At 44.8% G+C, this 24,315-nt stretch overlaps 1 protein-coding gene across 1 annotated transcript in view; it reads right to left on the bottom strand.

The window, feature by feature from the left end:
- Positions 1-24,315, bottom strand: part of ZFAT (zinc finger and AT-hook domain containing) — a 182,627-nt gene that overhangs the window by 80,320 nt on the left and 77,992 nt on the right. Inside the window, exons 9-12 of the mRNA XM_040431869.1 lie at positions 12,491-12,578; positions 8,702-8,851; positions 7,168-7,341; positions 4,457-4,545 (exon numbers count right to left, since the gene is read on the bottom strand). Coding sequence (XP_040287803.1) covers positions 4,457-4,545; positions 7,168-7,341; positions 8,702-8,851; positions 12,491-12,578 — 501 coding nt within the window. The remainder of the gene's footprint in view (positions 1-4,456; positions 4,546-7,167; positions 7,342-8,701; positions 8,852-12,490; positions 12,579-24,315) is intronic.

Raw genomic sequence — 24,315 nt, 5'->3', positions numbered from 1 at the left:
CCTACCAGTAACTGATAGGACCTCCTCCTCATAGAGGGAAGGCTGTCAATCAATGATAGGACCTCCTTCTGGCCCAGAATGATCATGGATATAAATTAGTGATTAGCAAATAGGTTAGCCCGCTACAGACTAACTAGATTTGTTAATCTTAATATCTTATTAACTGTCTTATAAAATGTATTCTTTCTGATGAGATCAGATTAAGGGCTCATTCACTTCAAGGGGTCCGCAAATCTAGAGATGCGGAACGGAAGCACGGAACGGAACACTACAGAAGCACTACGGAGTGCTTCCTGGGGTTCCATTCCGTGACTCCGCACCGCAAAGAGATAGAACATGATCTTTCTTTTTGCAGAAAGGAGGGATCGCAGACCCATTCAAGTGAATGGATCTGCGATCCCCATGCGGCTAGGCCACGGTCGGTGCCCGTGCATTGCAGACCGCAATTTGCGGTCCAGAGCACGGGCTTCACACGGTCGTGTGAACGAGCCCTTAGATAGATAATCCTGCGCATGCGCCGTTACTGTGGGTAGCGGTGCATTTAAGATTATACTTCATCAAGAATCTGAACCCAGGATTTGTGGGGAGGGCCACAATCTCAACGAATCCGTGTTCAGGTTTGTAATGGAGTATATTCGTGCTCAGACACAATGTGCAACGTGAAAGGTTCCCTTTAAAGATGGCACCCATAATCACATCCCAGGGATGTTCATACTGCTGAACATTCAGATGCAGAGGACGCGACACTGGAGCGCAGAGAGGTGGGTGATGGCACAACTCCATCTGCACTGCTAATGATAGTCTATGGCAGGGATCAGCAACCTTTGGCACTCCAGCTGCTGTGAAACTATAACTCCCAGCATGCACACTTAACATGGCTGTTCTTGTAACTCTCATAAAAGTGAAAGGAGGATTCTGGGAGTTGTGGTTTCAGAACAGCTGGAGTGTCGGAGGTTGCTGATCCCTGGTCCATGGAGTACTGGAAATTAAACACATTTTGTAGGACGTCACCAGGAGGGGCACATACTTTATGCAATGTGATATCTACCTTTAATAACAGCTCCAGAGAATTAACATGATGAACTATACTGTGCCCGAGGGGTGAGAATTTAATTACTACAACCTAACCCTCATCGCCCCCTGGAAAGCCGTATTTTACGTACTATGGGTGATGCGGAGCTCCCGTCACGGTCACAACGAGGTCAAAACGGTTAATGACTGGGAATTGAGAGTAAAGGATGGGGCTGTACTTTACGGTTTTTAATATCGGATAGAGTCATTGAAATTTTACACTCTCATCTCATTTGGACTCCTCGCCCCTCCGAGGTATTTTATAGAATTTAAGGCTTTAATAAAAGGGACGGATAATGTAAAGAGTAATAGGAAATTACATCCGGGAAGAGTCGTCTGGGAGGAAGGCTCGAGTACGATGAATTGTGCCAGAACGTCAGGCTGCTAATAAAAAGGAGCCACCAACGAGACATAAAATGCTCCACTTCTGGAGGCTTTCATAACATCTTAAAGGGATACTAAAAACATTATAAAAAATAAATAAATCTGGACCTTTAGTGCAGGCAATTCTTTCATAGCTTCTACCAGGAATAATAGAGGAATGGAACAACAAGTATCATTAAGGGCTCATTCACGCGACCGTAATAATGTACTGTCCGCATCCGTTGTTCCGTTCCGCGGCCCGGCAAAAAATGTAGAGCATGTCCTATAGGCATTTTTTTATAAAGCACTGCCGCAAAATGCAGAACGACAGCCGGTATCCGTGTTTTGCGGATTCCACAATTTTTACGATCATGCGAAGCACCCTTAGCCCGATATACTGGTGTTATGCTTTTTAAAAATCAATCAAAATTATGGAGGGCATCCATTTTGCTCCTGCTCCCCCCATTTTGCTGACTTTCACACAAAGTCCTGAAATATAAAATAAAATAAAAATAAAAAAAGGTTTATATTGTTCAGCATAGACACCTGGCACATGGTGAAAATGACACCCAGCGCTTTACAATCATGGGCGCCTTCATGCAATTTCGCATCACACAGTAATGTCTTGCAAAAAAAAAAAAAGCATGAAAAAAAAATAGATAAACATGTTGGGTAAAATTCGGACCCAGCTGAATGAGCAGAATATAGGAGATATCGCTTACAACTATGTCTATAGACAGACATCATCACCACTAGGAAACAACCAAAAGTCAGGAAATGTCCCCATTAGGAGGAGGGTTCATTAAACGTGCAGCTGTTCTTAGTCCTACGGTTGAAATACAGAAAGCATCCACCCAATAAATAGGCCAGACAGCAACTATAAGATGGGCAGAGGGGGTGATGACATGAAGACAAGCTCCCGAGTGTCAAAGGAGTCGGCACAGAGATGAAATATCAGTAATGGGCTGTGATCTCTCTTCTCGCTCCTCCCTTACATCGAACCATTTTCACACCACCCCTAGGTGTGGTGACAGATCCTACTGATACCCCACCAATATCGGAGATGAAAAACCTCCTCTAAAAGGGAAATGTTGCCAAAAATGAAAGTTTTCTGTAAAGTAAACATGCGTCAATTTCACCCCTAATATTTTTTTCTTCCTGTTTCTATCACTAGATGTCAACCCTGGGGCCGGAGGATAGTCAGAATCAGGCTTCAGGAGTGAGCGGGGGTGAACGCGTGTCACCCATGCAGTCGCCAGTACATGGACTGCTCTAGACGACGCATCCAGCACTTATAATGAAGAGGTTCAGAGCTCGGCCTCCTTGGCTATCTGCGTCTATTACCTTATTCGGGAGAAGATAAAGGGAAGGATAATCACAGGAGGACAGAAAGCAGGGTCAAACCCAATATTCAATATGGTGTCTCATTTGAAGAAGACATGAGGCTATGTAGGTCCTGCTCACGGCAACTCCGGCAAAAATCTAATTCGGCCAAGAACATCTTCTGCAAGTTGAAATGAATGGCGGTCCTTGTAAATACAAGCATGATGAAGACCACCATAGCTCTAAGAAAGCCTCTCTGGTCTGGCTCACAGAGTAAGGGTCCTGTTCCTTGATGCCCATATACCCTAACAGAGCGTAAGGATAGGGGAGGTCATCATGGGTCAACCCTTTTAAAATTCTTGCTTAAAGGGGTATTCCCATCTGGCACACCATATATTTATGGAACATCTGATAGGAGTGGTGGAACCTGCACCTGTCACACCCTGCCCCGTGAGAGGCCTGAGAAGATCTGATAGACTTACTACACGTGAGTCTATCTGACAGATTGCTCTGTTTCTCTTTGTTGTGGTTTTGGGCAGGATCCCACCTCCCCACAGGTTCTGCTCATTAGCTACTTAGTGGTGCTATTTATACCCGCCTCTCACTATAGCCCTTACGGTTTATATTTGCTTCTGGAGTTCTCAGCTGGTGTTTGGCGGATCTCCTGCACCCCGTCCGTCTTAAGCCAAGTCCTACTCCTTCCCTTTTGTTGCGTGATTTGGCTAGGTCTCAGGAAGACACTGGTTCCTGCACCTTGTGCTAGGAACCGGTTGTCTTAGCTCCCTAGCTGAGGGTTTGCTTCAGTTTCAGCTAGGTTTAGGTTCCAGCGCATGAGCACTTCCACCCTAAGGATTTGCTCATGTTGTCAGCAGTCAGGGAAAGGCTCGGGATTGTCAGGTGGTGACCTTTCCCTGTTCCCTAGCTTTCGGGCCTAGCCTTGTGTTTTGTTGCTTTTGTTGTATTTGGTTTGTTTCCCTTCCCTCACCTACCATGACAGCACCTATCTCAAGAATGGGGCCCAAAATGCAAATGGAGAGCAACCGTGCATGCATGGCATCTTCACCATTCACTGTGAGGGCGCTCGGCTGTTTTTTGAAGTCCAATAGCAGTGAATGGAAAGTTGGCAGCACATGGCCAGGTTACTCTACATTCACGTCAGACTATGTTCTTGAGATAAAAGCGGGTTACAGCATTAGGACATTTATGGGAAATCCTAACCTTTTAACAGCCTCCAAATGAAGCACATAAAGCCCACGCTGAAGATTTTTCTTCTTCTGGACAATATGAGAAGACCACAAACAAGATGGGTAAAGACGATTACAAGAACCATGAGACAACATTGCCAAGCCTGGAGATCTTTGATGGAGCAGCTCATCTGACATGTCTGCTGAGGGTCTTGGTGGGCCCCCTAAATTTGTACTCTAGTGGTTTCTAAAATAGATCAACACCAAGTCAAGTGAGAAAAAAAAAAAATCCATCAAATGATGAGGGTTATTCCCAAAAAATATCCATGGACACTCCAAAACCTCCATGAGTCCCAAGAACGAAGTGTCCCAGAGTCTTCTTCTCTGAACGAAGCGGTAGTGCATGTGGCGGTCCACTGCTCCATTCACTTCTATGGGACTGTCGGAGCGCCTTGGGAATCTGAAGACACAGAGGCCATCTAATAATCTGGCAGATAACGCAGTGGATCTCTTACCTTGAACGAGGTATGCTGCTCCATGTGTCGGAGAAGCTGCGGCTTTTGGACTGCGGTGAACTCACATATTGTGCATTTGAATTGTTTCCCTGCAGAAAACGGATCGTACGAGGTTGTGGTGAGAAATTGTCAGGACGTAGGAAATGCAAACCTGAAGATCACAGATATCAGCCACTCAATCTACAATGCACCAGCCAGCTGCACCCCCTGCGGGTTCAGGGTCTGTGTAAAGCATTTCCTGCTGTGTTGCATTGTGGGTAATTCTGTCCAAGCTGAATGTCTGCTAATCTAAAGCAAACGATCAGACAAAGCCCTTGGAAGGTACTGGTTTCCCTTGCGGAGACTTAACTTTTGTAAGGCAGTTTTGCAGGCAATGCTCCCTGGGAAAAAAAGTATGCAAATTATCTATCACCAGCCAACCAGAAGCCTCATCTGTACTCTCAACCCAGTGCTGCCTACAGATGGGGGTCTCCGGTATGGCAGCATGTCCATGTACCGCATGTCGGTGCAGAGTCCCTGCCACCTTGTATATGGGCGTATGGAACTGTCCCCTTTTCTGCAGATAAATCAATATTTCCCACAATGCACTTCAGCAGTGTATAGAGCAGGCATGGCCAACCTGAGGCTCTCCAGCTGTTGTAAAACTACAACTCCCACCATGCCCTGCTGTAGGCTGATAGCTGTAGGTAGCCTGGGCATGCTGGGAGTTGTAGTTTTGCAACAGCTGGAGAGCCTCAGGTTGGCCATTGCTGGTATAGAGCATTCAGGGCCAGACTGGAAAGTTAAAGTGGCCCTGGAAAAGAAACTGGAAGTGGCTCCATATTGTAGGTGCGCCTAAATGGACAAAAGGTGGACCAACACAAGTAGGTGGAGTCATCTCAAGTAGGCGGGGCCATAAAAACCATAGCGGAGCAGTATAGTGAGCTACACTGTGGTATATGGTTCTGCAGCAGAACCAACCCGCAAAGTGCAGCACAATATACTGTCCCAGCAGAACTAAATACCACAGTGCAGCACAATATACTGCCCCAGCAGAGCCAAATACCACAGTGCAGCACAATATACTGCCCCAGCAGAACCAAATACCACAGTGCAGCACAATATACTGCCCCAGCAGAACTAGATACCACAGGACAGCACAATATACTGCCCCAGCAGAACTAAATACCACAGTGCAGCACAATATTCCGCCCCAGCAGAAGTAAATACCACAGTGCAGCACAATATACTGCCCCAGCAGAAGTAAATACCACAGTGCAGCACAATATACCGCCCCAGCAGAAGTGAATACCACAGTGCAGCACAATATACCGCCCCAGCAGAACCAGATACCACAGTGCAGCACAATATACCGCCCCAGCAGAACCAGATACCACAGTGCAGCACAATATACTGCCCCAGCAGAACTAAATACCACAGTGCAGCACAATATACCGCCCCAGCAGAACTAAATACCACAGTGCAGCACAATATACTGCCCCAGCAGAACCAAATACCACAGTGCAGCACAATATACTGCCCCAGCAGAACTAGATACCACAGGACAGCACAATATACTGCCCCAGCAGAACTAGATACCACAGGACAGCACAATATACCGCCCCAGCAGAGCCAAATACCACAGTGCAGCACAATATACTGCCCCAGCAGAACTAAATACCACAGTGCAGCACAATATACTGCCCCAGCAGAACTAAATACCATGGTGCAGCACAATATACCGCCCCAGGAGAACCAAATACCACAGTGCAGCACAATATACCGCCCCAGCAGAACTAAATACCACCGTGCAGCACAATATACTGCCCCAGCAGAACCAAATACCACAGTGCAGCACAATATACTGCCCCAGCAGAACTAAATACCACAGTGCAGCACAATATACCGCCCCAGCAGAACTAAATACCATAGTGCAGCACAAAATACTGCCCCAGCAGAACTAAATACCACAGTGCAGCACAATATACCGCCCCAGCAGAACTAAATACCACAGTGCAGCACAATATACCGCCCCAGCAGAACTAAATACCACAGTGCAGCACAATATACTGCCCCAGCAGAACTAAATACCACAGTGCAGCACAATATACCGCCCCAGCAGAGCCAAATACCACAGTGCAGCACAATATACTGCCCCAGCAGAACTAAATACCACAGTGCAGCACAATATACTGCCCCAGCAGAACTAAATACCACAGTGCAGCACAATATACCATCCCAGCAGAACTAAATACCACAGTGCAGCACAATATACCGCCCCAGCAGAACTAAATACCATGGTGCAGCACAATATACCGCCCCAGCAGAACTAAATACCACAGTGCAGCACAATATACCGCCCCAGGAGAACCAAATACCACAGTGCAGCACAATATACCGCCCCAGCAGAAGTAAATACCACAGTGCAGCACAATATACCGCCCCAGGAGAACCAAATACCACAGTGCAGCACAATATACCGCCCCAGCAGAAGTAAATACCACAGTGCAGCACAATATACCGCCCCAGCAGAACTAAATACCACAGTGCAGCACAATATACCGCCCCAGGAGAACCAAATACCACAGTGCAGCACAATATAACGCCCCAGCAGAAGTAAATACCACAGTGCAGCACAATATACCGCCCCAGCAGAACTAAATACCACAGTGCAGCACAATATACCGCCCCAGCAGAACTAAATACCGCTACACATTGTACTCTGCACTCACCGTCTGCTGTATGAAGGAGTTTGTGACTCTTCAGGGTCCCTTTGGTTTTGAACTTCTTGCCGCACATGTCGCAGAGGTGAGTCTTCTCTGTGCTGTGCCGATTCATGTGCGCTTTCAGGTTACTCTTGCTGCGAGTGGCGTAGTCGCACACCGTGCACTTAAAAGGCTTCACACCTGGACAATGTACAGAAGAGGGGGGTGAACATCATACAGCACTCAGAGGTGGGGGTCTTCCATTCACAACAAGGCAGGAAATCCAGATGCAGACAGATAATATTTTTTTTAGGGTGGGGGCTCCTTTAAACATTAAAAGGGAAAATGTTAGATATCCAATGTCAAAGTTTAGCTTGCTCTATGGGGTGACAGATGGCTGAGGGCCGGGGCTTTATTGACCCCTCTCTCCTACTGCAGAGTCGGGGGGGGGGGGGGGGGGTGTCTCCTGTTGGGACAAGTTTACTAGTTAAAACCAAGAGGCAAACGGTCCTGGTGAAAAATAATAATTTTGTCCTGCCTGAAGTGGCTCTCCAGGATTTTCATACTGAAGGCCTACCCTAAGGTTAGGCCATCAATATCGGATTGGCGAGGGTCCGACACCTCGCACTTACTCAGGATCCTCCGTGGTGTAGTGGACAGAGGCAATTACTGCTGGTTTAATGGCCGCAGCTCTGCAGTTAGCAGCCCGTCCACAACACAACGGACACTGCTTTGAAGGCCTGTTTCACACTTGCATTGTAGATTTCCGGTTTTGAGTTCCGTCAGAGGATCTCAAAACCGAACATTGCACGGTCGCGAAATGGAACAAACCGAATCCATCATGAAAATCAATGGAAGTCAATGGTGCCGGATCAGTTTTTTTTTTTTTGTTAGCAAAAAAAAATTAAAACAGATGCGGCGCCCATTGACTTACAATGATTTTCATACCAGATCCGGTTTGTTCATTCGAGATTTAATAGAACCGGATGCGGCCGAAACTGATGCATCCAGATGTATTAAATGGCAGGGATCTGTTTGATTCCGGTTTTGAGATCTTCTGCCGGATCTCAAAATCGAGAAGCCACAACGCAAGTGTGTAAACAGGCCTAATGCCAATGCCGGATCAGCGCTGGACTATACGGACAAGAAGACAGGCCATCAATATTAAAATCCCTGAAAACCCCTTTAAAAAGATATGTCCAAACAGAATGTAAAAACCCATCTGAAAAATCCAAGGCGGTAAATGGACGCACTCAGAAGTTACTCGAGGTTTTTATACGGGATGTTGCTGCAGATTTTATACTATGCATTGTAAACAGTGAAAACCGCTGTGGAAATGCGCTGCATAAACGGACACGCTGTAGATCGAAAATCCACTTTGCTGAGAAATCTGAAAGTTTTTCTACTGCAGATCCATGGTAGGAAAGCTGCAGCATATACGCCCGGTGTGGACGTACCCTGAAAAATGTAACCCGCACAATGAGATCTGCTGAAAGACTGAAGTGAATGAATGCTCCACCCTGAAACATCTCAGGCTATAGAAACAACCAGGCGAGCGCACCTTCATGGGCCCATATATGCCGCTGCAGATCGGACCCGTTCTTCAAGAAGTAGGAGTCACAGTATGGGCATTTAGCAGCTCTCTTTCCTATCAGACCTTTCATTTGAACTTTGCGGCCGAGGACCTCAGATATAAGACTTGCCGAAACCTCTGCAAGAAAAAAATAAAATAATAATAAAAGGAAAAAATGAATACATTTTAAAGTTTGAAGGTTTTATGGGCGTCTGTCAGCAGATTTGTCCCTATGACACTGGCTGACCTGTTCCATGTGCACTTGGCAGCTGAAGACATCTGTGTTGGTCCCATGTTCCTATGTGCCCGCATTACTGAGAGAAATGAAGTTTTATTATATGTAAATGAGCCTCTAGGAGCAACGGGGGCGTTACCTTTACACCTAGAGGTTCTGCTCTCTCTGCACTTAAATTGACAGGACCGGGCAGCTGTGATGACGTTTACACTGCCTGGCTCAAAGTACAGAGGGCGCAGCAGCTGCAGAGAGAGCAGAGCCTCTAGGTGTAATGGTAACGCCCCCGTTGCTCCTAGAGGCTCATTTGCATATATTAAAACATCTCAGCCATGCGGGCACATAGGAACATGGGACCAACACAGATGTCTTCAGCTGCCGAGCGCACATGTAACAGGTCGGCCAGTGTCATAGGTACAAAACCGCTGACAGATGCCCTTTAAAGTACGAATTTATTGAAGATTACTCTCAAGCTGCTAATAAAACCGCATTACATACATCAGCGGTACATACAGGTCATCCCAGCTGTACACCTGCAGACTCTCTGTAAATCCTTACATAGTAATATAGCCAACAGGAGGCCAGGAGGAGGGTGTGCAGCCGTGTCTGTGAGACTGCAGGGAGATGGACAGCCGTGTGAGGACATCTCATTGGCATTAGGGTGCAATCCCAGAAAAGAGTCTGCTGCTGCAGTAAGTAGGGAAGAGTACTTGAAGAGTGTCCAGGATGTACATATTGCAGATCTATCGTCCGGATAGGTCACCAATACCTCATCGATGCGGAGCCGACTACCGCCACCCCAGCCAATCAGCTGTCTGGAAGGGCTGCAGCGCTGTGGCCTCTTCCTACTACATCAAGAACAGCACCGTATATTTCATAGTGGCTGTACTTGGCATTGCAGCTCAGTCCCATTTACTTGAACGGAACTAAAGGCCATGTGAGCGATGGAGGTGACTTTACAGGCCGCAGCGCTTTCAACCCCTGATCGATGGGGGTGCCTGGAGTCAGAACCCCACCGATCACATCCTGAGGATGGGTCATCAATATGGAAATCTCAGAAAACCCCTATAACAGAAAGCCGAGATGCGGTGGAATATTTTTCACTGCAAATCTGCGGCGATTCCAAAGCAAAAATCTATTTCATACACGTGGATTTTGCTCCAGATTCACCGTCGGTGGCATTCCTCCAACAGGGTGACCACGCTGTGCTGCGGTAAGCCCCCGATCTACAGACAGGGTTCTCTGCTATCTATGAACGTAGGGTTTTATAAACCGCCATCTACTGTATTGCAGATCTCTGCAGATGTGCACTGCAAATCCAAGGCAAATCTGCCACATCTGAATGTACCCTTTTACAGTGCAGCTTTCCCGGGATGCGCCTGGTTTAGGGGGCGGCACGCATTTTGCAGATGCCCCAGTGTATATGTGCACGTCGCTGTACGCATGTTATATTATATATATATATATGCGCACACACTGTAGGGAAGCAGGTGCCATGGTATTCTACCCCACTGAAGACCAGTACAGCCTGCCCCTACCTAGTGACCGGAACAAACTACAAGGGCAAGGCCGACAAGAAGGACTTCAGGTTTACTTTTCCTTTAAGATACTACAGCGATGCCGCCATCACGAGTCACATCTGCATGTCCCGCAGTGCGATTACGACCCATTGTCCCAGTGATTCTAATATCCTGTCTCCTTTGGCGGCTTCTCCTGAAGAATAGGAGGCCGTTCGAGGCGAGTGTCAGGTCTCATTCGCGTTACTTTTTACTGGCATCTTTCAATGGACAGTCTCAATTATTCTGGTTACGGTCTGTTTGGACGGCGTTCAAAAGGATTGTAATGAGAAGTGCACGGAGAACGGACGTCCGCGGCACATTATAAAGAGCGAGGGGGAAACGAGAAAGGTTCTAGGACAATTAAAATGAAGAATCAAAAGAAATAGTAAAAAAGTGCATTTTTCCTTCTGTTCCAAATCGACAGAGAATTGTACGTTATAAGAGCATCTTCTCCTCTCGTTCTCTCAGATATATACGGATAAGCCGGTGCATCTGGGAAACGCGGAACCAGCAGCCCCTCTAACATGGTTTTCCGAATGTTTTATACTGACCTATCCTGATGGGTGGAGGTCCGACACCCAAGACCCCCACCAATCAGCTGTGTGAGGAGTCTGTGGCTCTCCGGTGAGCGCTCTCACAGCTAAGGTTACTTTCACATTAGCGTTTTTTGCAGATCCGTCATGGATCTGCAAAAAACACTTCCGTTACAATAATACAACCGCATGCATCCGTCATGAATGGATCCGGTTGTATTATGTCTTCTATAGCCATGACGGATCCGTCATGAACACCATTGAAAATCAATGGGGGACGGATCCGTTTTCTATTGTGCTAGAGAAAACGGATCCGTCCCCATTGACTTACATTGTGTGCCGGGACGGATCCGTCTTGCTCCGCACCATATCGCGGACATAAAAACGCTGCTTGCAGCTTGGGAGCGCAACCAAATGATGGATCGGAATGCATTTTGGTGCACTCCGTTTCGTTCGGTACAGTTTTGTCCCAATTGACAATGAATGGGGACAAAACTGAAGCGTTTTCTTCCGCTATTGAGATCCTAGGACGGATCTCAATTGCGGAATTGAAAACGCTAGCGTGAAAGTAGCCTCACCCTAGGCCAGTGACGTCATGTTCATCGGTTATGAGTCCTAGGTGCAGTGTTCAGTGCCGTTCAAGTGAATAGGACCGAGCCGCAGGGCTCAACTCCTTCAAACAGCTGATCGGCGGGGTGCTGGGAGTCTGACATCGTCGGATATAGATGAGGATAGAGGTCCCACCTCTGGAATCCAAACCTATGCTTAGAACGAAGCCCGCAAAGTCCAGGATGACGCACCAGGCATGCGCAGCCGCCCTCCATTCATTCCTATGGAAGCGCTGAAAAACACCCGATCGATTTTTGGAAGTCTCATTGAAATTAATGGGAGGCTCGAAGAGCAAGCTCAGCCATCACTCCATTCACTGCTATGAGGCTGACGGAAATGGCAGCTATTTTCGGTGCTCCCATAGGAATGGGAGCCTTCTGGGAATTTGCAGGCCCCGTTCTAAGCATAGGAGCGGGTCCCAGAGGTGGGAGTCGTGGCACCCATACTTATCAGACATTGGGGGCATATCCGAGCGATATGCCACCAATGTCCGAGATGGGGATAACCCTTTAATTCCCCTTTCTGTACTGGCAGGTTTCCTTTGAATGTTCAGAAACCTCCTCACCAGGCAAGAGTCCATCTGGTGTAAAACAGTAAACACGAGACAGGGAAGAGGGAGATGAAGCTGCAGTTTTATCGGTGGCAGCTCGTGTGTCTGTGGGGCCGCGTGCTGTCAGAGGGCTGGGAGACATCTGATTGGCTCAGAGCACGCATCCTAGCAGGAGAGGCCCGCCCACTCAGCGAGCACAGAGGATATGGGCATGCATTACAGCAGCTAGCAGAGGGAAGGACAGAAAAGATCCACAATGGGTATAATGTATCACAATGGATTCCTGCCACCTACCGGGATGATTAGCCTTTATGTGAGATTTAATAAGACGGTCGTCTGAAAAGGACTTTTCACAGGAGGGGCAGGAATACGTCTTCTTGTCCTGCAGAGTAAAAAAAAACAAAGAAAAACAGAAAAAAAAAACCACATCAATAAAATTACAGAATAATTGTGACTTATGAGCGCGTAAAGGCAGGATATTGATTGGCCAATAACGTGATTGATGAAGCGGACTGTTTTAGTGCAGGACAAGGCTTTCTGCTGACAAAAAATAAATAAAACGGATTTCGCAACAAAAAAATAAATAAATAAATAATATTAAAAATCTATTTGATTCAATTGCTGCCACTCGAAGGTTACAAAGGCCTCTATAATGATATGGTGCCGAGAAGCATTCATTTGAAAGGAGCAGCGGTACAGTCGCCTGCGCAGCGGCTTCCCGACCGTGCCAGGAGGTGTGCTGCAGGCCGTTCACAGACGTCAGATCCCCACCAATCAAAAACGCGAGTATATACTCTAGCGATGACATCCCTTTAAGATGGGAATTCCCCTTTAATATATATATAGCTGATAGAATATTCAGATTCACTTGGTGCTCGCTGTGGCCGCACTTATAGAGGGACTGTGGGAAACGTTTTTATGGCGGACAAAGAAAGAGAACCACCTCGCTGGCGCCACCTATTGGAAGTGATTCCCTATTAGTCAAGATACGCAATTCCGCTACAGTTTTACGGGCTTTGTCCCTCCAGCGTTCCCGAAGCTGCATGGGTCAGTACAATTGCAAAAATACCAAATATGTATCATTTTTTTATGTGTCAATGCTGAAAAGCTTGAAAAAGTTATAAAGAAAAAAATAAAATAATAATAATATATATATATATTTTTACAGCGCCATATCCTGACTCCTGACCCCCATAACTTTTTTTAAGTTATGTCTACCAAGATGTGTGAGGGCTTATTATTTGGGGGGGGGGTGATCTGTAGTTTTTATTGATACCATGTGTGTGACTTTTTGATCACATTTTATTTAATTTCTTTGGGTATGTGAAGCGATCAATAAAAATGTCGAATTGGCCATTTAGATTTTTTTTTCTGTTATGTCATTTGCCGTATGGGATAGATATTTTTAAATTTTAATACGGGCGTTTTCAGACACGGCGATGCCCATGATGTTTATTTAGTGTTTATGCATTTATTTTTTTATTCTAGTGAAAGGGGGCGATTTAAAGGCTGTGTGTAACTTGTAGTCAATTTTTTTTTAGGATTGCATTTAACTAATTTTTAGCTAAAAATCATATTTTTAATTGGCCTTTATTAATAACTAGCAGAATGACTCTGCTTCGCACGGGTATATTTCATCTATGTCATTTAATGTTTCTGTGTGTCGCTAAAAGATATTGACAGCATCCCCCATAACAGTGACCTCTACAGCACCCCACTGTCTGCTGAGCTGTGTATCTAATCCTATCCTATGTGATACTGCCTGCTCAGCTGTGTATCTAACCCTGTCATGTGTGATACTGCCTGCTGAGCTGTGTATCTAATCCTATGTGATACTGCCTGCTCAGCTGTGTATCTAACCCTGTCATGTGTGATACTGCCTGCTGAGCTGTGTATCTAATCCTATGTGATACTGCCTGCTCAGCTGTGTATCTAACCCTGTCATGTGTGATACTGCCTGCTGAGCTGTGTATCTAAGGCCTCATGCACACGACAGTATTTTTCGTCCGTGGGTCTTCCTTGATTTTTGGAGGATCCACGGACATGAAAAGTCGTTTTGGTGTCCGCCTGGCCGTGCGGAGCCAAACGGATCCGTCCTGAATTACAATGCAAGTCAATGGGGACGGATCCGTTTGACGTTGACACAATATGGTGCAATTGCAAACGGATCCGTCCCCCATTGACTTTCAATGTAAAGTCAGGAGTCCCTATTATACCATCGGATCAGAGTTTTCACCAATCCGATGGTATATTTTAACTTGAAACGTCCCCATCACCATGGGAACGCCTCTATGTTAGAATATACCATCGGATTTGAGTTACATCGTGAAAACTCATATCCGACAGTATATTCTAACACAGAGGCGTTCCCATAGTGATGTGGACGCTTCAAGTTAGAATATACTACGAACTGTGTACATGACTGCCCCCTGCTGCCTGGCAGCACCCGATCTCTTACAGGGGGCTGTGATCAGCACAATTAACCCTTCAGGTGTCGCACCTGAAGGGGTTAATTGTGCGTATCATAGCTCCCTGTAAGAGATCAGGGGCTGCCAGGCAGCAGGGGGCAGACCCCCCTCCCTCCCCAGTTTGAATATCATTGGTGGCCAGTGTGCGGCCCCCCCCCCGGCCCCCCCTCTATTGTAATATCATTGGTGGCCAGTGTGCGGCCTCCGTCGCCCCCCCCCCCCTCCCTCCCCAGTTTGAATATCATTGGTGGCCAGTGTGCGGCCTCCCCCCCTCCTAACAGATGAGACTCATTACAGGCAGAGCGAGAGATTTCAAGCCTTTATTTGTTATAATTTGGATGATTGTGTCTTACCGCTTATGGAACCCCAAAGTCACAATCTCAGGTCCCCTTTGCTCAGGGGGTATGGATTAATTAGCTGACTGGAGTGCGACACTTTGAGCCTAGAATATTGAACCTTTTCACAATATTCTAATTTTGAAATAAATGAACTTTTGCAAGATATTCTAATTTTTAGAGTTTCACCTGTATAAAAGATATTGAGCTGTTCAGTCACAAAGAGTTAACAGTTTTTCTGTGTGACTGGTACTTTCCCTTTGTGCCGGTCATCTAATTACCCTCATTTCTAAACTACAGGAAGGTCATAAACACTTATTTAAGCCACATTCTTATCAGTAAGATAAGAACTGAGCTATAATGAGTGTTTAGAAACGTCAGAGAGCAGAGATAAGGAGTCCGTCTGCTCCTCATATGACGGAAAGGAGAAAATATCCACAGGCAGCTAGTAGAGCATGTCAGCTCTGTACACAAAAAAAGGATTCCATATTGTTAATAAAGACCAATTGAAAAAAAATCCTGTCATAGAGCAGCAGGAAATGCTAGCAGAATACTTGGGTGTATAGGGAGAGGCATTACCAGTAGACAGAGGGAGGCGCTCATGCCGCTCTACAGAGCACTAGTGAGACCTCATTTGGAGTATTGTGCCCAGTACTGGAGACCATATCTCCAGAAGGATACTGATACTTTGGAGAGAGTTCAGAGAAGAGCTACTAAACTAGTACATGGATTGCAGGATAAAACTTACCAGGAAAGATTAAAGGACCTTAACATGTATAGCTTGGAAGAAAGACGAGACAGAGGGGATATGATAGAAACTGCTAAATACATAAAGGGAATCAACAAGGTAAAAGAGGAGAGAAGATTTAAAAGAAGAAAAACTGCTGAAAGAGGACATAGTTATAAATTAGAGGGGCAAAGGTTTAAAAGTAATATAAGGAAGTATTACTTTACTGAGAGAGTAGTGGATGCCTGGAATAGCCTTCCTGCAGAAGTGGTAGCTGCAAATACAGTGAAGGGGTTTAAGCATGCATGGGATAGGCATAAGGCCATCCTTCATATAAGATAGGGCCGGGGGCTATCCATAGTATTCAGTATATTGGGCAGACTAGATGGGCCAAATGGTTCTTATCTGCCGACACATTCCATGTTTCTATGTTTCTAATGCAATAATTAAAAAAATTGGTGTGCATAGCCTTTAAATTTTTATATTTTTTAAAATTTTCATTTTTTTTTCCCAGCCCTTCTAGGAGGCTACAATTTTCACTAGTTAGATTTCTTTCAGCTTATACTGTAGTTCCATAGAACTACAGTATAAGTTCCATTTGCAGTTATCCTATGTTGGTCTGCCACCTGCAGGCCTCCATAGGAACTGCAGCTCTAATACACCTGGTCTCTTCAGACAGACTCCGCACATTCGAACAAAGGATTCCCTGATCGCCACACGGTGGAGCCGGTCCTAACCCAGAATCGTTCGCTTTCAGGTATGTTCTCCATTTAGATACATGCGATCTGCATTATTGCCAGTTGCAAACATTAGCCGCGGGCCTCTGCTGCATGAAACAGCTAAGACCCGCCGCACCATATTTAAAGACCCTCCTAGCGCCATACATGTACGTTTAAGGGTTAATATTTACTGTAGGGAACTTGAACAAGAACTAATTAGATTGCTTCTCTCAAAGACACCGATGCATGAGCAATCTGAAGGCACATGGTCACACAGGGGCATCAGAGTACAGGAGGGCTGAATACAAATGCACCCAACACTTTGGAAAAAAAATATATAAAATTTTTTAAAACCATGTATCATTTTCTTTTGACTTAACACATACTTGCTACTTTGTGTTGGTCTATCACATAAAATCCCAATGTCGAGCGTCCATGTAACAGGTCAGCCGGTGTCATAGGGACAAATCTGCCGACAGATGCCCTTTAAGGAGATTCAGCGCCCTGCGTATGGCGGACAAAGAACATTTTTGTTTGAAAAATTTGCATTGCAATAACAAGTTTAACATTTCCACCGAGTGAAAGCCTCCTGTCCAAATCAACCCCCCGCCCCGTGAATAACCATAAGCAAATCTATTTTCCGACGCCTCATTTACATTTTTTAAATGGAAAGGAAGAAAACGGCTCCACTCTTCTGCCAAGGGCCAGAACCGCTGTCAGAAATTTGATAAAAAGTGACTCATGCAATTCCGGCCTCCGCTGCTCAGATTTTATGTTGGTCAGAAACAGAGGGAGGTCGGTCTCCTGTGAGAAGAGTCTCTGGGCAAAGTGATCTGCCGCAGCGCTAATTAGGGTTTCGGAAGGGAAAAAAAAACCAAAAAAAAAAAAACAACATTTATTGGAAGAATAAGCTAGTAACATACAGAACATATAAAATGCAAATGTGTGTTAAGGTTCTATTAATATGAAGAGGAATATGGTGCAAGCCTCCGGCGTGTAATAACTGGACAATAAGGTACAAAAGGAGAAGGATCGGCAGCCTTAGGGCTCATGCACACGAGCGGTCCGCAAAAAATACTGATGACATCCGGAACAGAACAGCTGGCCCCTAATAGAACAGTCCTATCCTTGTCCGTAATGCGGACAATAATAGGACATGTTCTATTTCTTTGCGGAACGGAAATACGGACATTATTTTTTTTGCAGACCCATTGAAGTGAATGGTTCTGCATACGGTCCACAAAAAAAAAAAACGGAACGGACACGGAAAGAAAAGCCGTTCGTGTGCCCAGAGTCTGATGAATGTTTTTGAGAATATGGGGACGGCAAGGAAAACCAGACGAACCTTGTGGATATCAAAGACAAAACTTTCACTTGATGCACGAGAAACCAGAACAACTCTTTATGGAATTCTGGACGTATTACGAGAAGATCCAGCTCATCGGAGAACACAATGGCATACCTCCCAACTTTTGAAAAGAAGGAAGGTGACACCAAGGAGGCTCGTCCCTCCCTTCCCCCCCCCCCCCCCCCCCGCCTGCCATTGGCTGCTCCTCCCGACACCGGATGTTTTTATCCGCGCACGGGGAGAAGCAGCAGCGGCGGTGCGGGGATCAGGAGCAGGGTAAGTATATTCAGCGTATGGGGGATATTTTTATAGTTTTGGATAACCCCTTTAAGCAACACGTCAGTGCGGGATCCCATGGCGCTCGGGTCAGTCATAGGTTGTAGTGGCACATGTGACCCGGTGTATGCGGAAGATGACAGACGAAGAGCGATAGTTCTATGAAGAGAACCTGGAAGCAGGTCGAGGATGGATTCCTCCACAGGGACTCTAATGGGATTGTCTAGCCAATATTTTTTGCCTCCCAACTGTAAAAAAAAATAATTATAATCCAGTAAATAATAAAATAATTCCTCTAGCCGCGATGCCTCCGGCCCCACCACCAGTCTGTCCTAACAGGTCCCTTTTGACACGGAGGAAATGGCCGCTCACCCCATTACCTCCTGCAGCAATTCTCACCCTTACAGAACTTTATTGGGCCCCCAGCTATTATAAAAACTCATCACAGACACCCTATAATCGCACAGCCGATGGGCGGACAGAGGGGGCACGCCCTCTCTCTGTCAAACTCCATACATGTAACAGCCGCTATTAATTGTGGGACCTAAGCGGTTAAAAGGGTTTTCTGAAATGTAGTAACTGATGGCCGATCAGCTTTTTGAGAAGGCAGCGGCGCTCACAGTAGTCTTCTCGCAGCTTCCCATTAGGCCAGTGACAACACGTCCATCTGTCATGTGGCCCAGGCGCAGCTCAGTCAAATAGAAGTGAAAGGGGTTGAGCTGCAATACAAAGAACGGCCACTATACAATGACGGTGCTGTGCTTGGTGAGCCGAGAGAAGGCAGGGACGCTCACAGTCTTCATAAACGGCAGATCAGCGGGGGGCCCGGCTGTCGGATCCCCACCGATCAGATACTGATAGGTCATCAGTATATAAATCTCGGAAAACCCCTTTAACCAAGTTGGGTACACAGACCCCGCCTTAAAGGGGTTATCCCATGATTAATGCAAAATATGAAAATCATTCATCACATAGTACATGGCAATCTCTTTCTAAGAAATCACATGGATCCAGAGATCTCCCCATTCATAGCTCTGCTAGATTTATATCAAGATGGCAGCTCAGGGGGCGTGTCCTTTCTGCTGCAGTTCAGGGGGCATGTCCTTTCTGCTGCAGCTCAGGGGGGCGTGTCCTTTCTGCTGCAGCTCAGGGGGGCGTGTCCTTTCTGCTGCAGCTGAAGGATAGAACTGAGCATGTGTGTCACACTCACTGAACTGGACAGAGCGTTTAGAAAAAGAGCAAACAGCAGGTGGCGGTATACAGATAGATCTCAGTGAGCAGCTCAGCAGCTATACTACATGTTTATTACATGCAGTTACAGACGTGTTCAGATCCAGATGCTGGGGTGAAACATGTAGATTATTATTATTTTAGGGAGAATCCCTTTAAATACAGACACAGCAGCAGTGGTGAGCTGGGTAAGAGAGAGGCTGTCCCTAGGGGTCCATTCACACATCCGTAGTTGTGGGTTCGCATCCGTTCCGCCATTTTGCATGACGGGTGCGTGCCCATTCATTTGAATGGGTCCGCAAAAGACACAGAAGCACACGGTGTGCTGTCCGCATCCGTACTTCCATTCCACGGCCCCGCAAAAAAGATAAAGCATGTCCTATTCTTGTCCACAATCGGGGAAAAGAATAGTCATTTCCGTCATAGGGGCCGGCCTTGTGCGGTTCGCAAAAGGCGGTATCGGTGTTTTGCGGATCCATAGTTGCTACGGTTGAAAAAAAAAAAAAAGACATGCGTCCATCAAGTTCAACCAATCCACAACCTTTTAAAAAATATTTTGAACGAAAAAAGATCTTTTTAGTTTTTTTGGCTCCAACATTGATTTCACTTTCTCGGGAACACGTGCGGTACGGTCACATCATACGGGAGAGCATGCCGATACGAAATTACTGATAAACTAGTAACCTGGAAAAATATAAATGAAGGCTCGGTTGGCAGGGCCTCCGCCTCCTTTTCCTTCACGCGTATACACAGCAGCGAGAAAACGCGAAGCCTGGGGAACCTGCTTCAAAGAACATCAATCAATGGAGAGAGGATCCTTCAAGGTAAGACCGCTTACATCAAAGCCTTTCCGAAAGGAGCGGTAGAAGGCTCTTTCCTCAGCTTCCCCCTTTATCATCATCTTCGGAAAAAAGAAAAATGTAACTTCCTCTGCCTCAGACAAATTAAACCCGCCAGCGCGTGGTAGGGGATTTATTTTTTATATGCCTGCAGGCCTGAACGAGTCTGAAAACGGCACGCCCCGCATGGATTTGGCTTGGGTACACGAGTACGGCACAATTCACCAGGAAATCCAATCAGCCTGAAACAAACCAGAGAATTTTTTTTCCCCCCTTCCTCCTGCAAAAACAATGTCTTTCCCCATCGTGGTGAGCGTGGCGCATTAGAGGACGCATAGAGCCGAGGAGTAAAGCTGACAGATCCCCCGAGTGCTCGTGAAGAATAATGGCACGGCTCTTCTACGGGTTTACAGACAACAGCTGCATTGTATTTACACCGACAGGGCCCAGAAGTACTGTCAGGGACAATGTACGCAGCGACATACGCCATGCTAAGCTCCTTTCACTGCATAATATATAGACAACACTGTAAAACCGAAAGACGCCGCTACTCATGCGTTTAAAGGCAATTACAATATAGCATAGGGTGATTACAGTCACACTTCACATTAGCATCAACGCAGCAGCAACCACTCATACAAAGCAGTACAGATATTTGAAGAAACCATGCTCCAGTACAAATGTCATTCTTTTCATAAAATTACTACAATATAACTACTATAATACTGCTCCTATGTACAGGAATATAACTACTATAATACTGCTCCTATGTACAAGAATATAACTACTATAATACTGCTCCTATGTACAAGAATATAACTACTATAATACTGCTCCTATGTACAAGAATATAACTACTATAATACTGCTCCTATGTACAAGAATATAACTACTATAATACTGCTCTTATGTACAAGAATATAACTACTATAATACTGCTCCTATATACAAGAATATAACTACTATAATACTGCTCCTATGTACAAGAATATAACTACTATAATACTGCTCCTATGTACAAGAATATAACTACTATAATACTGCTCCTATGTACAAGAATATAACTACTATAATACTGCTCCTATGTATAAGAATATAACTACTATAATACTGCTCCTATGTACAAGAATATAACTATTATAATACTGCTCCTATGTATAAGAATATAACTACTATAATACTGCTACTATGTACAAGAATATAACTACTATAATACTGCCTCCTATGTACAAGAATATAACTGCTATAATACTGCCTCCTATGTATAAGAATATAACTACTATAATACTGCTCCTATGTACAAGAATATAACTACTATAATACTGCTCCTATGTACAAGAATATAACTACTATAATACTGCTCCTATGTATAAGAATATAACTACTATAATACTGCCTCCTATGTACAAGAATATAACTACTATAATACTGCTCCTATGTACAAGAATATAACTACTATAATACTTCTCCTATGTACAAGAATATAACTACTATAATACTGCTCCTATGTACAAGAATATAACTACTATAATACTGCCTCCTATGTACAAGAATATAACTCCTATAATACTCCTCCTATGCACAAGAATATAACTACTATAATACTACTCCTATGTACAAGAATATAACTACTATAATACTGCTCCTATGTACAAGAATATAACTCCTATAATACTCCTCCTATGCACAAGAATATAACTACTATAATACTACTCCTATGTACAAGAATATAACTACTATAATACTGCTCTTATGTACAAGAATATAACTACTATAATACTGCTCCTATGTACAAGAATATAACTACTATAATACTACTCCTATGTACAAGAATATAACTACTATAATACTGCCTCCTATGTACAAGAATATAACTACTATAATACTGCCTCCTATGTACAAGAATATAACTACTATAATACTGCTCCTATGTACAAGAATATAACTACTATAATACTGCTCCTATGTACAAGAATATAACTGCTATAATACTGCTCCTATGTACAGGAATATAACTACTATAATACTGCCTCCTATGTACAAGAATATAACTACTATAATACTGCTCCTATGTACAAGAATATAACTACTATAATACTGCTCCTATGTACAGGAATATAACTACTATAATACTGCTCCTATGTACAGGAATATAACTACTATAATACTGCCTCCTATGTACAAGAATATAACTACTATAATACTGCTCCTATGTACAAGAATATAACTACTATAATACTGCTCCTATGTACAAGAATATAACTACTATAATACTGCCTCCTATGTACAAGAATATAACTACTATAATACTGCCTCCTATGTACAAGAATATAACTACTATAATACTGCTCCTATGTACAAGAATATAACTACTATAATACTGCTCCTATGTACAAGAATATAACTGCTATAATACTGCTCCTATGTACAGGAATATAACTACTATAATACTGCCTCCTATGTACAAGAATATAACTACTATAATACTGCTCCTATGTACAAGAATATAACTACTATAATACTGCTCCTATGTACAGGAATATAACTACTATAATACTGCTCCTATGTACAGGAATATAACTACTATAATACTGCCTCCTATGTACAAGAATATAACTACTATAATACTGCTCCTATGTACAAGAATATAACTACTATAATACTGCTCCTATGTACAAGAATATAACTACTATAATACTGCTCCTATGTACAAGAATATAACTACTATAATACTGCTCCTATGTACAAGAATATAACTACTATAATACTGCTCCTATGTACAAGAATATAACTTCTATAATACTGCTCCTATATACAAGAATATAACTACTATAATACTGCTCCTATGTACAAGAATATAACTACTATAATACTGCTCCTATGTACAAGATTATAACTACTATAATACTGCTCCTATGTACAAGAATATAACTACTATAATACTGCTCCTATGTACAAGATTATAACTACTATAATACTGCTCCTATGTACAAGAATATAACTACTATAGTACTGCCTCCTATGTACAAGATTATAACTACTATAATACTGCTCCTATGTACAAGAATATAACTACTATAGGGGGCGGAGCTTGACCGGCTTCCTGACCGGCTGCATGTGAGGAGAGCTCTCCTCTTCTTTGCCTCACAAAGTGGTTTATTTCGCTTCTTAACTGCACAAATATGGGGAAAATCGGCAAATACCTGCCCAAAGAAAGACCTGAACCCCTCAAGCAAGATCGGGGTCCGTCTGAGATGGAGAAATACCTTAACAAGCGGCCTGCAGCTCCAGTAACAGAGAGACCTAAGATGGCCCCTCCTGACCCTGATGACAGCATGGAGGAGGCTGAGAGAGCAGACAGCCCGGCTACTGAGAGCTCCCAGGGATCGCAGGCTGAAGCTGCTGAACCTATCTCAAAGCGGTTCTTGCAGCAGGCCCTCCTGTCAGTGATACGGCCGGTGATGCAGGAGCTCACTGAGATAAAGGAGGACATTAAGCACATCGGCCATAGAGTTGAGAGGCTTGAAGATACACAGGGGGCCATCCTGAATTACACCCGTGCGATTGGAGATAACAGCTCTGCTTACCTGTCTTCCCTGGATCATGCATATGCCCTGATTGAAGATCAGGAAAATAGAAGCAGGCGCAAAAACGTGCGCTTCAGAGGCTTGCCAGAAGCAGTGTCACATGAGGAGCTTCCTGCAGCAGCATCCGCCATTTTCACATCCCTGCTGGGCCCTGAAGGTGCATCTGCAGTCACAATTGAGCGCATCCATCGCTCTCTGCGGCCTAAACCCAGGGAGGGAGAACCCCCTCGTGATGTGGTCTGCGGTCTCTTGCGGTACGTAGATACCGCTGCGATTTTTAAAGCGGCCAGGGAGAAGGGAGATCTAAAGCATGATGGAGCCAAGATTCTGCTATTCCAGGATCTCGCGCCTTCAACCCTGAATAAAAGAAGAATCCTGCGCCCTGTCACCGAGATTCTGCGCCAGAGAAAGATCCCCTTTAAGTGGCTTTTTCCATTTGGCCTCACATTTTCCAGGGAAGGAAAGAGGTGCACGATCCGGACCCCCAGTGATCTGCCGGCGGCGTGGGAGCTGCTCAACACCACGCCACAAGACATCCCATCATGGCTGCCCTCGGCGGACACTGGCGTCCCGCTCCCAGAACTCCCTGA

Source organism: Bufo bufo, chromosome 5 (genome assembly GCF_905171765.1).
Source record: "Bufo bufo chromosome 5, aBufBuf1.1, whole genome shotgun sequence".
NCBI lineage: Eukaryota > Metazoa > Chordata > Amphibia > Anura > Bufonidae > Bufo > Bufo bufo.
The sequence above is the reverse complement of the archived record's forward strand: the minus strand, read 5'-3'. Positions and strand labels throughout refer to the sequence as shown.